The sequence below is a fragment of the Natrix helvetica genome, assembly GCF_964273705.1.
Source record: "Natrix helvetica genome assembly, chromosome: 6".
In the NCBI taxonomy this organism is placed as follows: Eukaryota; Metazoa; Chordata; class Lepidosauria; order Squamata; family Natricidae; genus Natrix; species Natrix helvetica.
Genome location: NC_138553.1, coordinates 56551880 through 56568071, shown reverse-complemented (window position 1 = coordinate 56568071; position 16192 = coordinate 56551880). Strand labels below are relative to the sequence as shown.

General features: G+C 44.0%; 1 protein-coding gene across 7 annotated transcripts in view; it reads left to right on the top strand.

Annotated features, from left to right (window-relative positions):
• PPHLN1 (periphilin 1) overlaps nt 1-16192 on the top strand; it is a 42488-nt gene that overhangs the window by 18995 nt on the left and 7301 nt on the right. For 6 of the 7 annotated variants that reach the window (XM_081957192.1, XM_081957195.1, XM_081957193.1 and 3 more), the window contains 5 exons: nt 2215-2388; nt 2985-3046; nt 11701-11942; nt 15112-15188; nt 15571-15690. In XM_081957192.1, coding sequence (XP_081813318.1) covers nt 2215-2388; nt 2985-3046; nt 11701-11942; nt 15112-15188; nt 15571-15690 — 675 coding nt within the window. The remainder of the gene's footprint in view (nt 1-2214; nt 2389-2984; nt 3047-11700; nt 11943-15111; nt 15189-15570; nt 15691-16192) is intronic. The other variant, XM_081957197.1, reaches the window with a different exon arrangement.

Here is a 16192-nt window from a genome sequence, read left to right as displayed (position 1 = left end):
TCCCACCTTTATTATTACAAATAACTTAAGGCAGCAGGCATATCCAACACATGCCTTCCTCCTATTTTCCCCATAATAAAAACTATCAGGGTTCCAGATAGCACCCTCAATCAAATTAGAATCTGAGGCTAGAGATTCCTCAAAATACCAATTTATTAGAGAAGCCATGCTGGCACATGTGGGAAAACCCAAATCTGAAAGCTTCCAGGTTTTCCCCACCCAGTTGAAAGTTCAAGACCTTGCCCCAACACCCACAAGTCCCTCAAATGGTTCAATCAGTCACTGCCACGAAGGAAGATTCCTCCTATCCACATCAGTCCAGGTGCAGGGACAAAACGATCTTGACTCTCTGAGAAGGAATATTATTATGGCTACACTTCTCCCATGCTCCATACAATCCCCCTTCCCAATTTCCCCCAGTAGAATATGTTTGAATATGTGGCAGACTTGAGGTTCAATACAAAGACGGCTTCCAAGCCTGACAACAACCCTGTGAGGTGGGTTGAACTGAGAGTGACTGGCCCAAAGTCAGCTAGTTGGTTTTAATCGCTAAGGTGGAACTTGACTGCTGCCTTAAACACTAGACCAAACTTACCTAACTGTCCTTACCAAAAAATATTAATTGGGATCTCTTAGTCATGGCTTATTTGTTGGATTCTAATGTAAATGAGCTGAATTTGGCTTTTTTTTTTTGCTTTGCTTTGCTTTTTTTTTTTTAATCAAGCTTCCTTTCTCCAAAGCACTGGAGAAAGTGTTTCTCCAGCTGCCTCAAAATACTGCTGCACACTGTAACCTGTTTTACCAGTGTAAATGTAGGCATCCTTAAGCTGGACAAATACAGGTTTCCTAAGGGTCTGGAGCGGAATAGAGAAAATAGAGTGCAGGGGTGGGTTTCAAAATGCTTAGCAACTGGTTCTCTGCCCAGTTTCTGGGTGGGTGTGCCCTACTCGGCCTCCTGCACCACAGTGGGAGGGGAGGGCATTTTCTCCCTCTCCAGGCTACGGAGGCTTTCCTCGAGCCTCCAGGAGGGCGAAAACGGCCTCCCTTGGGCTCCGGAGGCCCTCCAGAGGCTGGAAATGGGCCTGTTTCCAGACTTCTGGAACTTCTGAGTGGCCTGTTTTTCACCCTCCCCAGGCACTGGAGGCCTTCCTCGAACCTCAGGGAGGGTAAAGGCCTCTCCTGGGCTCTGGAGGCTCTCTGGAGACCGGAAACATTTCCAGATTTCCAGGACGCCTGGTTTTTGCCCTCCCAGAGCCTCCGCGCGGGCCCTGAACTTACCTGGCATCCAAAACGGGCTGCGTGGAAACTCCTGGGAGGGGAGGGATTGATGGGGCCAGCAAGCCTTTGCAACTACCGGTTTGGCAAACCAGATGTAAAATTAACATCCAGTTCGCCTGAACCAATCTGAACCATCTGAATCCCACCCCTGGGGAGGTGGTTGTTACAAGCCCAGGCCTTTATTTTTGGTTTGGTTTTTTTAACTGCATAAACTAATCATTTTCTCTCTTCAAATGCAGATTTTCTTATTTCATTGGATAGCTCAGGGAGCAATCTCAAATTTGTACCACCATTTTTTGTATTCCATTAGAAAGTCTGTTTATTCTGGATGATGCCTAAAGCAATGGTTATTTTGCACAGAAAAATATTTTTTGTTTTTTGTGAAAAACTTGGCATGCAGAGAGAGTTGGAGAGACTTGCAAAGTGCTTCTGGGGGCTTGGGAGGGCAAAAACACCCCCGTGTTTGTGAAAAACAGGCCCATTTTCACTTGTTTTTACCCTCCCTAGCTCCCAGGAGCACTTTGCAGGCCTCCCAAACTCTCTACACATCCATTTTTGTTAAAAACAAGATGCAGGGGGTGGGGTTTCGGGAGGCCAAAAATGCTGTATTCAGTGTATAAGACGCACCCAGATTTTCACCCTCTTTTTGGGGGGGGAAAGATGTGTCTTATACTCCCAAAAATACAGTGGTTGAAGTATTGGTTCATATTTTTTACGAGCCTAGTATAATCTGTTGTTCAGTTAAATACACATTTTCAATCTTGTTATGTTCAGGCTACTTCATCTGCTCTTTAACAAGAGGCATGAACTAAAACAAGATTATATCTTGGTTTCTAATGTATTTACTGGCTTTATTGAAATTTATATCCATATTAATATTTGAGATTATTTTTATTATTTATAATTTTTAATGATTAGTATTGTATATAATTTTAGGATGACTATCATCGAGTAGTCAATTTTGCATCCAAGAAACCACCACTTACTGAAAGACCTGGTGAAGGAGGCTATAGTAGATATGAATATGGCCATGCTCATGTAGGCTACAGAGACTATGATGAAGGTAGAGGTTTTGCCCCCGAACGAAGAAGTGGACTACCACATAGAATTGTGAGTTTCCCTTTTCTGATGAGCATGTGGCTGGAAGCTAAATGTTCCACAATTGTTAGATACAGCTCTGTGTTACATTAATAGCACTTAAAAATAATTTGGATATTTAAACGTTATACTTTATACTGTAAGTCTATGTACTGAAGCAACTGTGTTTTTGAAATCTTGAAGATGAATGCTTAAAGCTTCCATATCTCTGGAGAAAACATGAGAAGGAGCATTGGGCTTTAGAAGAGGAAGATAATTCATTCACAAATATTGTCTGAAGGCAAACAATAACATTGGATGCATAGCAATCACCAGTCTGTTTTATGGTGGTCGCTCCCTGCTTGATCATCACAGATTTTGATTGGCTATTTCTTGTTCAGCAATATGATAAATCAGCCTCTTATTTTTGCATTTAATATTTGTTCAATGAATATTTCTTTTTCCCTTTAAAATACATACACTACATTTTAATGGCATGTTAAATTTCTTTTAACTAATAATTTTTGAAGAAATTATTTTTAAAAATGTTCAATGGTGTTTTACAATATGTTATTGCTATTAGCTTCTTGAAACTAATTTTTTCTTTATGTTGAAATATTCTGTTGTAGGATGATCCAGGATATAGATGGTCAAGAGAAGACCATTCTGATAGTCGCCCACCTGATTATAGGTATTGTTTTTCAATTTAGCTACATAAAGTTCTGAAGTCTCTAGAATAAAAAATGGAAAGGGTCATTCCATGTCAAGTGGCCTGCAGTTCCCTGCTTGACTATCACAGATTTTCGATGAAATTAGGTGTGAACATGCACACATGTCCCTAATGAACATTGGTAAAGTTTGCCGATGCAATACTTGCAGAGATATAATCATTTATTTGGCCACATACTGCAGCCTTCTACAGTATAACTCTCAGGTTTCAGCAACTTTGAGACATAATATCTCCGGCAATATTTTGTTGAGAGAAACAAAACTTGGCCATCTTGTACAACTTGTGCTCTTATTAAACAAAATAATAAAAACATTCTCATGAGCGATCTCCATCTAGATAAATTGGAGCAAAGCTGGCCGAAAATGACTGCGGTAGTTTGGTTTCTTCCTCAAGGTTCCAAAGCCTTGTGTGGGTATCTGGTTCCCAAGCCAACAATTGGGCAACTTATCCTAGGTTCCCAAGCCTAAATTGGGTATCTTACATGGTTCCCAAGCCGAAGTCAGTACTGTTTTGGGATATGGGTATTCCTGATTTAATGGGCTCTCGTTCAGTGACTGTTCGAACAGTGCTGAATGAGTGGTAGTTATGAGCAATCTTTGAAGTTATGACCATCACAGTACCTCTGCAGTCAAATGATCACAATCTGTACACTTAATAAGTCTGGAATTAAAACCATCACACTGTCCACATGTTACATGATCACAATTTCTGACCTTCCCTGCCAGTTTTTCACCAGCAAAGTCAATAAGGAAGCCTAAAGGAATTCAGAAGTCATAATCACACAAAGTCCTTGTTTAATGACTTGTGATAACAAGGGCATTAATGACTTGTTTAACTATGGCAATCAGGGACTACCAGGATTGCTGTCACTAAGCAATGCAAACACTTTACAACCGCATTGCTTAGCAAAGGAAATTTTGGTCCTGCTTAGAGTCATTAAGCAAGAACTACCTATATTCTTTTAAATTTGCTATAGTGCTTATGCATTTGATGTGATATTATTTATTATTTTCCAGTAGAGTAGAGGGGAGGGGTCACGCGAGGGTTTAACATAGCCTGATTGGTCCATTAGACTGAGAGAAAACTTCTTAACCTTTTGTCTCTCCTATTGGTTCCCAGTTTCCTCTCAGTCTTTTGGTCCAAGCACTGTGTTTTGGTTCTCTAGACAGGAAAATTGGCTAATTTCAACTAAATCAACTAGATACAGTAAATTTGGACATAAATTTGATCAATTGGATATTCTAAATTTAAATTGGTGGCTGCGCCCAAACGGAAGGTCTCGTGCCTGTCCTGAGCGGCCAGGGAGAGCCCCGTGGGGCGTTCTCTCTCCCTTCCTGCGGACAGGGTGCCCTGGACATATTCCCGGGTGTGCGGGCGTGCCGGGCGACCACCGCAGCCACAGGAGCCGGGAAACACCACCCGCAACGTTCCGATAGAGATCGGGCCGGACTCAAGCCGCAACACCGCCGAAGAGCGCCAAAAGCCCCTTCGGCTGCGCGCAGCCCTCCGAACGAATTTTTTCCCGCCAGTCTCCCTTCCGGAACTGTGCACGCTCTGCAAATGGCCCCAGCGTTCTGGCAAGGTGTGAGGGCAGGCCGCGGGTCCTTAAACAAAACAAGCCGCGGCCGCCCGAAGACGAGATCGGGCGAGAGCCTCCGGTGGCCATTTTAGAAGCCGCCACGTGCATCGGACCGGTGAAACTACAGCGTCCTGCACACACGGAGCTGAGGCAAGCACAGATGGTCCGAGGGCCTCGCCAGCACCAGCAGATAGGACCAGACAGGCAGGCCTACCTCACCACAAGCAGGAGATCTGCACGAGGCCCAAGGCGGCAAGCACGTGAGTGGGGCGATGGCGGCGCGTGCTGAACCGGCGCAGGCCACTCCTGCCTAGGCCCCAGAAGAAGGGGAGGCCCATCCTGACCAACCAAGGGCCAGGCATTCTTCCTCTAGACCTCTGGCAGCACAGAGGCCGTTTAGGGCAACGGAGAGGGACGAACAGAGGCGCCAGAGGGCATTGGAAAGAACCATCGCCAGGGCGGAGAAACAGGCCTTGGCTGCCAGGCCCAAATCCAGGTCTAGATCTCCAGTTGGGCCCACCCAGGATCCTTCACCCTCTCCTCGGAGGGGTTTCAGCCCTTCGTCTCCCTCGGTGTCCCCGCCCAGGTCGTATCAAAGCCACAGGGGAACTGATTCTCCTTCCCCGCCAGGGTCTCCCGATCCTGTTGAGGCAGAGATAGCGGACCTCTGGAAGGTTCCTTCAGGCACTTCCAGTCATCCAGGGGTCGGGCCCCTCGGGACCCAGATCAGTACCAAGACGACCTGGGGGATCTGGAACACCTTCCTGAAAACATTAGGAGACTTATTTTGGCAGCCATTTCCCGTGGCATTGCTCAGAGGGATAGGGCATCTTACCATAGCAGGCCCTATTCCTATCATAGGGTTACCTCCCCCTCCCTGGTTAGCGAGGGCTCCACCCGGGGGGAGGACAGCCGTAATGACTTGGGTTTCTCGGAAGACGAGGACTCCACCACCACCGGACTCCCCGTCTTCATTGACTCTGCTGCCCACGGCCATGTTCAAACCTTTGCTGCATAAGGCTAGGAAGACCACCAAAATTGGAACCAGGGACCCCACAGTCCCACCTCCAAAGGATCCAGACATGGCGATGTTCTCCAACACAGCTACGAACAAGGAGGAGATCCCTGCTCCCCCTTGTTCCTGGAGGTGTTGAAGAATCAGTGGGCCCGTCCTTCCAACTTCTCCACCCCGGGCAGCAACGACCGTCGCGCCTATAATGTGGAACAGGCCTTTGCCCAGGAACTCCAGCTCCCTGTTATTGACACCCCAATAGCAGCTCTCGTCTCCTCCTCCCCCGTTGTGTCCGGGGACGCGGCAGACAAGATGAAGCCGGAGGATAAGCGGGCGGAATTGATCCTGCGCAAAAACTTCAACGCTTCTGCGTGGGCGGTCAGGGCGGCAGCCGCAGCATCATATTTTAACTGTACCACGGTAATGTGGCTATGCCAGCTCCAGGATCGGCTCCTGATCCAGGACGACCGTCTCCACCAGGATCTTACAAAGATCCTAGCGGCTTCGCAGTATTCTGCTGATGCCACCCTGGACGCACTTACATTCGCTTCCAGTGCCCTGGCCACCTCCGTCTCCTCCCGGTGCCTCCTGTGGCTTCGCAGTTGGCAAAATGGAACTTAGCCGCGGCACCCTACGCGGGACCTAATCTTTTTGGGGCGGCTCTGGACCCCATCTTGGTGGAAAACAAAGATAAAAAGAAAGTTATGCCTTCCACCGCCAAGCAGCAGGACTCCCGTCCCCATCCGTACCATAGATCCTCCTTTAGGGCCCCTGACCACGAACAACAACAGAGATATCAATGCAGGACAGGCATTATTCACGGCCCCCTTACCAGGACCGTAACAGGTTCCAGTCCCAGTCCAAACAGCCCTTTCGTGGGGGGGGCGCCCCTTTCGCAGAGGGAAGTGACTCGAATCCGAGTCCATTGGCGGCTGTCTGGCGCCATATGCGGACCAGTGGGACTGGATCTCCAGACTCCTGGGTCAGGGCTACTGTCCGGTTCGGCCTGAGGCTACAGTTCCTCACCACCACCCCAAGGTTCTTAAGGACCTTTCCTCCCTCCAGAAATCCGGAGCGCCGCCCTCATGGACCTCGCTGTAAAGCATCTTCTAGAGATCTGGGCGGTGGAGGCGGTTCCGACCGCAGAAGGCAGGAGGGGTCACTACTCCAACCTGTTCGTAGTGCCAAAGAGCTCGGGGGGTTGGAGGGCGATTCTGGACCTCAAGCTTTTGAACCGGTTCCTCGTATACAGACATTTCAAGATGTCTTCCCTGAAATCCATCCTCCAGGGCATTCGGCGGGGGGACTTTCTGCCCTCGGTGGATGTAACGGAGGCGTACCTCCACATCCCCATTCTCCAGTCCCATTGCAAGTACCTCCGATTCTCCCATGGGAGAATCATTACCAATACCAGGCCCTCCCGTTCGGTCTGGCCTCGGCTCCCCGCACCTTTACAAAGGTCCTGGCGGCATTGGCGGCTCACCTGGGCTCGGTGCCGGTGAGACTCCAATGCTACCTGGACGACGTCCTAGTTCAGGCAGATTCCCTATCCAGGGCGAAATCAGACCTTTGTCTCACCATCCGCTGTCTCCAGTCCTCGGGGTTCTCTGTCAACTTCCCCAAAAGTCACCTGTCCCCTTCCAATCAGATCCTTTACCTAGGGACAGTCATAAACTCAACGACAGGGATAGTGAAACTTTCTCCGGATCAGCTGACCAGCCTCCAGCAACTTGTAACCAAGGTCACGGCAAGAAGGTCAGTTTCCATTCTGACCTTATCACAACTCCTAGGCAAGATGGTATATAGTCCCCTGGGCCCAACTCCATCTGTGCCCGCTTCAGTGGACTGTGATCCCGTTCCAGAAGAAGAGGATGAGCAACTCCTTAAGATCCCTACGTTTACCGGCGGACGTACGAGCATCTTTTCGGTAGTGGCTGTCCCTGGCGGTGCAACAGGGAGGCTCATTTTGGGAGCCGGACAGAGTGACAGTGACGACGGATGCAAGCCTCTTCGGCTGGGGGGCGGTGATGGCCTCTAACATGGCCCAGGGACAGTGGACGACCTCGGATCTCAGCCACAATATAAATTGGCTGGAACTCAAAGCTGCAAAATTGGCCCTACGACACTTCGGCCAACTTCTATGGGGCCAGCACATCCTCCTTCTGACGGACAATGTCACCATGAAGGTGCACGTAAATCAACAGGGGGGTACTCACTCCCGGGCCCTTTGGCGGGAGGCACAGACACTCCGATTGTGGGCCGAGAGACACTTGGCTTCCTTGGTGGCGGAACATATCTCGGGGGTGTCCAACCACCAAGCGGATTGGCTGAGCCGGGCGACTCTGGACAATGGCGAGTGGCAACTGGCGCCCGAACTGTTCCAGAAGATCTGTCGGAAATTCAGCACCCCACTAGTGGACTTGTTTGTCACTCCCAGCAATTCGCAGCTGCCTCGTTTCTTCTCCTGATTCCAGATGCCCACAGCAGAGGGCACGGATGCCCTCAGGAGCAGATGGCCTCCGGGCCTACTTTATGCCTTTCCTCCCCTTCCCCTCATCCCGGGGACCATCAGAAAGATAGTGGCGGAGGGGACCCTCGTCATCATGCTCGCTCTGTATTGGCCCAGGAGACCTTGGTTCGCGGACCTGGCCCAACTATCAGTGTCAGAACCATGGCGGATTCCCCAGGGGGAGGTGACCTTACGCCAGGGGGTCCTAATCCACCCGGAGCCCCAGTGGCTCCATCTGACTGCCTGGCTCTTGAACGGAAGCTTCTGAGGAAGGCTAGACTCTCCTCTGGGGTGATAGCGACTATTGAGGCATCCAGACGACCCTCCACCACCAGGATCTACAATGCTACCTGGATGGTCTTTGCAAAATGGTGCGCTACTCTAGATCTAAACCCCTCCAGGGCCATGATTCCTAATGTCTTAGAGTTCCTGCAGAAGGGGTTGGAGGACGGCCTGTCCCATAATACTCTTTGGCGACAGGTAGCCGCCCTGGCCACGGTGTTAGGAGGGGAGGGATCCCACACTCTATCCCATTCACCCCTCAAAAAGCGCTTCCTGAAAGGGGCGGCAAATCTTAGGCCCCCCTCCAGTGCATAGATTCCCTCCCTTTGGTCCTCAGGGCTCTCAATGGGAGCTCCATTCGAACCTCTCCGTACAGTCCATCTATGTCTGCTCACCTTTAAGGTGGCTTTTCTGGTAGCCGTAACCTCGGCCAGACGTATATTGGAGTTGGGCGCCCTCTCTTCCCGGGATGATCTCTGTATTTTTCATCAGGACAGGGTAATCCTTCACCTCGACTCCACCTTTTTGCTGAGAGATCATTTTGCCTAACTTTTCCCGAGCCCCTCGCACAAGGGGGAACGCCTCTGGCATAGGTTGGACGTCCGGCGCGCCCTCCGCATATACCTCAGACGGACGGAAGGGACACGTAAGATAGAGGCACTCCTTGTGTCTTTCCAACCGGGATCTCTGGGGAAGGTTTCCTCCGCCACCATTGGCAGATGGCTACGACAGGCTATAGTGGCGGCTTACGATGCTGCGGGTCAGGTTCCCCCTACAGGCATTACAGCCCACTCCACTCGTAGCACCGCAGCTACGCGGCCTGGGCCACCAGGGCTCCGTTTGAGGAAATCTGTAGAGCGGCCACTTGGGCCTCTCCGACCCCTTTCATTCGCCATTACCGACTAGATGTTTATGCCTCGGCTGAGGCATCCTTTGGCCAGAGGGTCCTTCAACGGGTGGCGGCCGATCCTCCCCCTGGGCCCCAGTCTTCCCTCCCTGGGACGTAGCTTAGGTATGTCCCTTGCGTGACCCCTCCCTCTACTGGAAAAAAAATGTTGGTCTTACCTGAACGTGTCTTTTAAGTAGAGTAGAGGGAGGGGTCACATCCCACCCTGGATAGTTAGACAGGGACTGGGCGGGGGAGGAATGGGCGACCCCGGGGCTTGTCCCTTGTTGTTTTTGACTTTCAGATACAGACTTTCAACATCCAGGAAACTGGGAACCAATAGGAGAGACAGAAGGTTAAGAAGTTTTCTCTCAGTCTAATGGACCAATCAGGCTGTGTTAAACCCTCCTGTGACCCCTCCCTCTACTCTACTTAAAAGACACTTTCAGGTAAGACCAACATTCTTTTTATTGTGATTGATTTTGTTTTTAATGACCGTTACCCCATCTAATAACATAAGACATAGAGTGGTGTTAAAATACTACAATAAATGTAAGAGCTCGTTCTTTTTTGTAAGGAGTGATGGGATAAAATTCCTCCAAGCCGGTATGCAGGTCTGATCCATGGTTATTGAAATGTTTAATTGCAGTTAATTCTGCCGTAAGGGATCCATTCAGCCCTTTAACTTAGCATTTCAGTTTCCAAAATCAACCTTCAACTGCCTTTTGTTGTGTCCCCCCCCCAAAAAAATTTTTTTTTCTTTTTAATCCTTAAATTTATATTAAATTTATTTTGTCCAGGATAGAAAAAAAACTTTCCTGGCATGAGGGAAGCTGTCTTTAAGACGGTTCTTAACATCCAGAAAATCAGTAATAAGCAACTCCTAAAGAAGTTAAGAGAGGAAGTAGGTGAATGTGCTATCTGAAGATGCTCAACCATTGCTTAGACAAATGGTTCCCAGAGCTCTCAAACCAGCTGGAGATCAGTATTTGTGGGCAGATTCTGTATGGACCAAACTTATGAGTGATCCTTGTTCTCTCCTTGATCTGGAGAGGAGTTCCAAACTTTACTGCTGTGTTCATTGCCTCCACTTTCATGGAGCTCTCATCAGCTTCCCTGGAAGCCCCAGACTTTTGGTTCGGTTGATGTTGAATTATATTCTACATTTTAGTTACAATGAAGATTGCAGATCTGTACTTCTTTGGTTGTTACAGAAACCTCTTCTATTTTATATATTGGGGTCAAGTATTTGGTTATATTACTTTCGGGGTCTATCTTGCCAGTAATGTGATTGTTTTATTGTTAGCTACAACCTTGGAAAAAGCTTAATGCAAAGTATATTTGTTTCAATGCTGAAGAGTCTCTAGTGTACACTGGAGGTGGGTTTTTTCTCTATTTACCTTTAATTGTGTTACTCTCTGGAGGTCATGCACTTAACAACATATACTTGAAAGACACAGAAATAAGCATTAAGTAACTTGCAACAAAATGGCTGTAAAAGCCTAGAGAGTGGGTGAGAACTCTTCAATACATTGAAAAGTACCCCTTCACCTATTTCCTACCTGTAATGGAAAGCCCTAATCTGTATCTACTTAGTATGGGTTTGCACACTTATTAACTTTGATAATATTTACAGTTAGAAGTTTTGTTTATTATCCTTATGTATTTTCCCCTAGTATATTGTGCTTTGATTTAATGGCCAAATGCAATGTTAACTTTGGCTGTTTAGTTTTCTAGTGAGTAGAATTTTCTTTTAATTGGACTTAAATTGGTCATTACATAAAAGTATAAAATAGTGTGAGACAAAGGAAACCTCATATTTTTTCCCCTGAACAATGACTTCCATAAGGGTAAAACATAATAATTGATAAAAACATAGAGCTGCATCAGGAAATGTTCTGCTTCTTATTGTTTAGTAAATGGTTTTAGACAATAGTTACTACAATCCAAGAAAATATAAAAAAAGATTTTCTAAATATGTATGAAGTCCTTTTTTCCTAATGGGAAAATATTTTAAAATATTAAAAATATATTAAAAAATCTTCCAGATTTCTAAAATGAACTAGCAAAGGAACAGTACTTATTTTTGAGGCAGCTGAAAATTTGAATTTGCCTCCTACCCTGTAATGCTTTTCATTATATACTTTGTTTTTTTCCTGCTTGAGTGATTAAGTCATTTAGGGTTTTTTTAATTTAAAAAATCCTGATTTTCATTGTATTTCTTCCTTGTCAGTTAGAGAATTGAAAACCTTCTCTAAGGAAAGATTCAGAAGAAGATTGGTCTTTACTTGGCGCTCTTGCTGAATAAATGAATGTTTTTATTTGTTTATTGCAATGGTTTTTAAAGAGATGGCATACGACGGAAACCTATATATCCACAGTATATAAGAGATCGCTCCCCACATAAAAGGGATTCCCCTTACTTCAGAGAATCACCGATTGGCCGGAGAGAATCTCCTCACAGCAGATCTGGCTCCAGTGTCAGCAGCAGAAGTTATTCGCCTGATAGAAGCAAAGCCTACACCTTCCATCAGTCCCAGCATAGCAGAAGTATGTCATCTTTACATAAAAGAAATATTTCCCTGCAAGGTAATGTAGGATTAACCATTCAAAAAAGAAAACCCAAAGCCAAGAGCTGGAATGGCTATCCTTGCAAAGAAAATCTACAGTATTCAAAACCGGAAAAAATTAATCCTTTCCAAGGATTGAATTACAATTTACATGAATTGTAAAACATGTAGATTTACAAGTGAAAGAATATTTCAAATAGCAATTTTGCATAGTAATGAGCAAACAAACAAGAAAACCCTTTAATCTTAAAGGACATAAGGCAGATAGGAAGGAGAGGAAAAGCAAGTGGTTTCATTATTTATCTTGTCCATACATTATTTCAGTACACACATTTTGTTGGTATGTAATATTTTATTGTGAGTTCGCATTTCATTGAGATTTTTTTTATATTATATCTTTGTTTACAAAATAAATAAGACCTGCTTTAAACATTTATCTAACCCAGCATTTCACATTTTCTTATTATATATGTCACTACATATTTTCTTATGCTACTCAAGCCACAGGTTTAATAATTTAAAGATATCCCTGTAAGCATGTTGATGAGATCCAAAGAGTCCTTATCTATCTAAGCATGAAAGCATGCTAGCATAGCATAGAATAGAATAGCATAAAATAGCATAGAATAAATCTGAACAGGACCTTGGAGGTCTTCTAGTCCAGTCCCCTGCTCAAGCAGGAGGAACTACCATCTCAGAGAAAGTGACTGTCCAGTCTCTTCTTAAAAACCTCCATGCAAGCTGTTCTATTGGTTAATTGTCCTCACTGTTAGGAAATTTCTCCTTAATTCCAGTTGCTTCTCTCTTAGTTTAGTTTCCAACCATTATTTCTTGTCCTGCCCTCTGGTGCTTTGGAGAATAATTTGACCCCCCTCTTCTATGTGGCAGCCTCTCAAATACTGAAATACTGCTATCATGTCATCCCTAATTCTTCTTTTCTTTAGACTAGCCAGCTGTTGTTATGATTTAGTCTCCAGGCCTTTGATCATTTTTCCAAAATGCTTTCCATTTATACATTCTTCTTTATCCCTGCCATTTCTTGGTCTCCAAAACCGAGAAAATGGGGAAAGTCATGTGGATGATGAAGGAGATGATGTTGGAAAAACTGAAGAAAACATTAATTGATGAAAATAATTTTCCACTTAAAGGGTGTTACACACATCCCTTGAGCAGTAGTTCTGTCTTTGGATATCTAGGAAGCAGTCTCTGCATAATGAACCTGTCTTGAGTTAAGAATATAATGAGAATTATGTGAACATGTTTTTATGATCTGCAGTGAAATTGTTCTTGAAATAATATGACTCTCAAAGCAAAGATAGAACTTTGTGACAGCTTTATTTGAATTGAGTTTGTACATAATTGCTTCACAAGTATAATTTACTTAATAATCTGTATGCATAATTGTATATAATTGCAACCTAATTGGCTAATGGTTAATTCAGGAACATTAAAAATATAAATATCCTTTTTAAAGTAAGTGTTCTTCTAGGTTAACATAGAAGATTTTTTAAAATTATGTATTACACTTCTGTAGGTGGACAGTGTATTCCATTCCTTTCTCCAGAACAAGATTTCTCTGAATAGAATGCCCCACAACTTACTCCTGTTAGGAACATGAGTCCCACCATACTACAAACATCCTTTCCTTTTTCTGAGAAGAACTCTGAACTTTGTATGTTATTCTTCATCATGATTATATTTACACCTTTATAAATTCAGTCACATACCTTATATTCCATCTAAATTATTAAACAATATGCCTATCATAGCTAAAACCATTGCTGTATGGTTCAAATTGAGAATTCTAACAGCTTTATTAAAAGCATTCTGTTATAATTAATGTTTAAATATGTATCCATTCTTTCCCATTTCTACCCATAAACTAAGAATCAAAATGTGGGTAAAACAATGGGCCAAACAACTACTGTATGTCTCACCAAAGCTTGTTCTAGCTTCTTGCTTTCCTTGCTTCTAGTTGCAAAGTAGAAAAGGGGCAAAAGGCTATGTACGAATAGCCAGTGAGTGGAGGATGAAAAAGGATTAGGTGTAAGCATTTTAAAACTAGTGCAGCAATATAGAGAAAAAAAATTACTGATTGTCTTGATCTACCCATGACTTTTTATTACTTTTTGCTGCTTTGGAGGAAAGCTTTTGTTTCTTTTAGTTGTTTGCAAACTGGTAAAAGTCCAAAGCAGTTCAATGAAAGGAATAACATATAAGGTGAATCATGATACTGTGAGACTTGAGGGAAATGTGAAGGGATGGAACCTAGTAGTGTTAAGGGAAAATGAGAACATCATTTGTGCAGGGGGGGGGGGGGAGTGGGTTCCACAAAGCAGCAAAGATTTTAAATAGAAAAACATGAGGCACACATCTAGAAAAGTGAAGATAAGAATTAGGGAAATAGTCTGCAAAGAATCCCCTTCAGCAAAAGTCTGACTGTGTGGGCAATGCTTCTTCAGTCTAGATAACAGGTGTCAAACTCGCAGTGTCACATTGCCATCATTAGACGTTTCACAATGCTTTTTTGCTGAGCTGGGATGGGCGTGCCCTGTGTGTGACACATACAGACCGTGGGCTGGCAGTTTGACACCTCTGGTCTAGATTATTGTACTCTTTAAGTTTCAATGAAAAGGCAGAGATTCTTTGAGCTGTTCAGTGGATGCAGTATATAAAGTGCCAAATATATCAAACTTCATGCTGGTCACAAAGTGAAAGAGAAACAAACATTAATTATCAGGAAAATTCCAATTTCCTAGTAATTATATTAGGAGAATAAAAACCCTTTTATTTCTGCATCATACTACTGGTATGCATACAATAGGTTTAAAAATATTGGTCTAACCCAATGTGGTCTGGGGAATCTGGTGATCCCCAAAACCTTTCAAGAGGTCCACAAAGTCAAATACTTTTAACATTTAAATTTTTTAATTTCTAATGCAGCACATATTGATAGATATAACGCATGCAAACGTGTTCTTTCAATCACTTAAAAGATGAACCTCAATCATTTTTTAAAACGTTAAAGATCTGCTCAGAGCAAAATGTTTTGAGAACCACTAGTCTAATCCATATTCAACGAACACAAAGTTAGTTGTTTCGTAATATATTTTCAGTCTAACCATAGACTTAGTACTACAAGCTAAAATGTTTTTCTGCTCATATTTTTGCATTATCTTTACATAAAGAGAGATCTTCAACTCAGAGTTTGAAGACTTCAAGAGATGTATCTCCTTCAGGAGCTACAGCACTACCACCTGCAAAAGTAAGTTTATTATCTAAATTGTTCTAAATATTTAGCGGTAAAAATAATTTGAATGGAGAATGTTTTTGCTACATGTTTCTTTCTTGATTCTGATTTTGTGCATATATTTTAAAGTGTTACATTAAGCTAGAATGCTATGGAGTTTTCAGTTAGTCTCTTCTATGTCTTGGTACACCTGCGTCCTTAGTTTATTTTGGAAAGTTTCTCAGTTTTCTGCAGAAGATATTTGTTGGGAGAGTTCTGCTGGAAGAATTTAAACATTCTTTATTCAGTACATAGTTTTTGTTGCAGTACTACATTTGAGTCTGCTTCAGGATTCTTAAATTCTAAAATGTCTTATTGTATACAACTTCATTTACACGTTGGGATTTTTTTTCATTAGACTTTGGACAAAAGCAACAGATTATCAGAAAAGGAGCTTGCAGAGGCTGCAAGTCGATGGGCAGCTGAAAAGGCAGAGAAAGTAGAGGCAAGCAGTGTACCTGAAATTTCAGAGTATGATGTGAGTAAAAATAACACTAATAGACATTTGTACATGGTCATTTATTTTATTCACTCATTTATATTCTGCCTTTCCTCCTGTAGCTCAGTTCTTTCAGTACTGGTCTTGCAATCATGTGAAATAGGTTGAACAGAAAAACAATGAGTAATATATGTTGAATGAATGATGTTTCCTAATTGCTAACATCACCATATTACTAAATTGGATAATTCTGTAGTTTACCCACTTAACTTGTGCAAGTCTGTAGTCCAGACCTGGGCATTTTATACTCTGTGGGTCACATCTGGCCTGCGGGTGATCCCAGTACAGCCTGTGGGGGTGGAGTATCGGCAGTGCAGGACAGGGCAGCAAGGGGGGCAGGGGGCCCTCCATAATAGTTCCAATTTCTCATGTGGCCCTTCAGAAAAATTAATCAGCACCCCTGATATAGTATGAACTAATAATTTAGTTATACAGAATTTTTTATTACTTCTGTAAAACCAATATTTATTGATTACACATA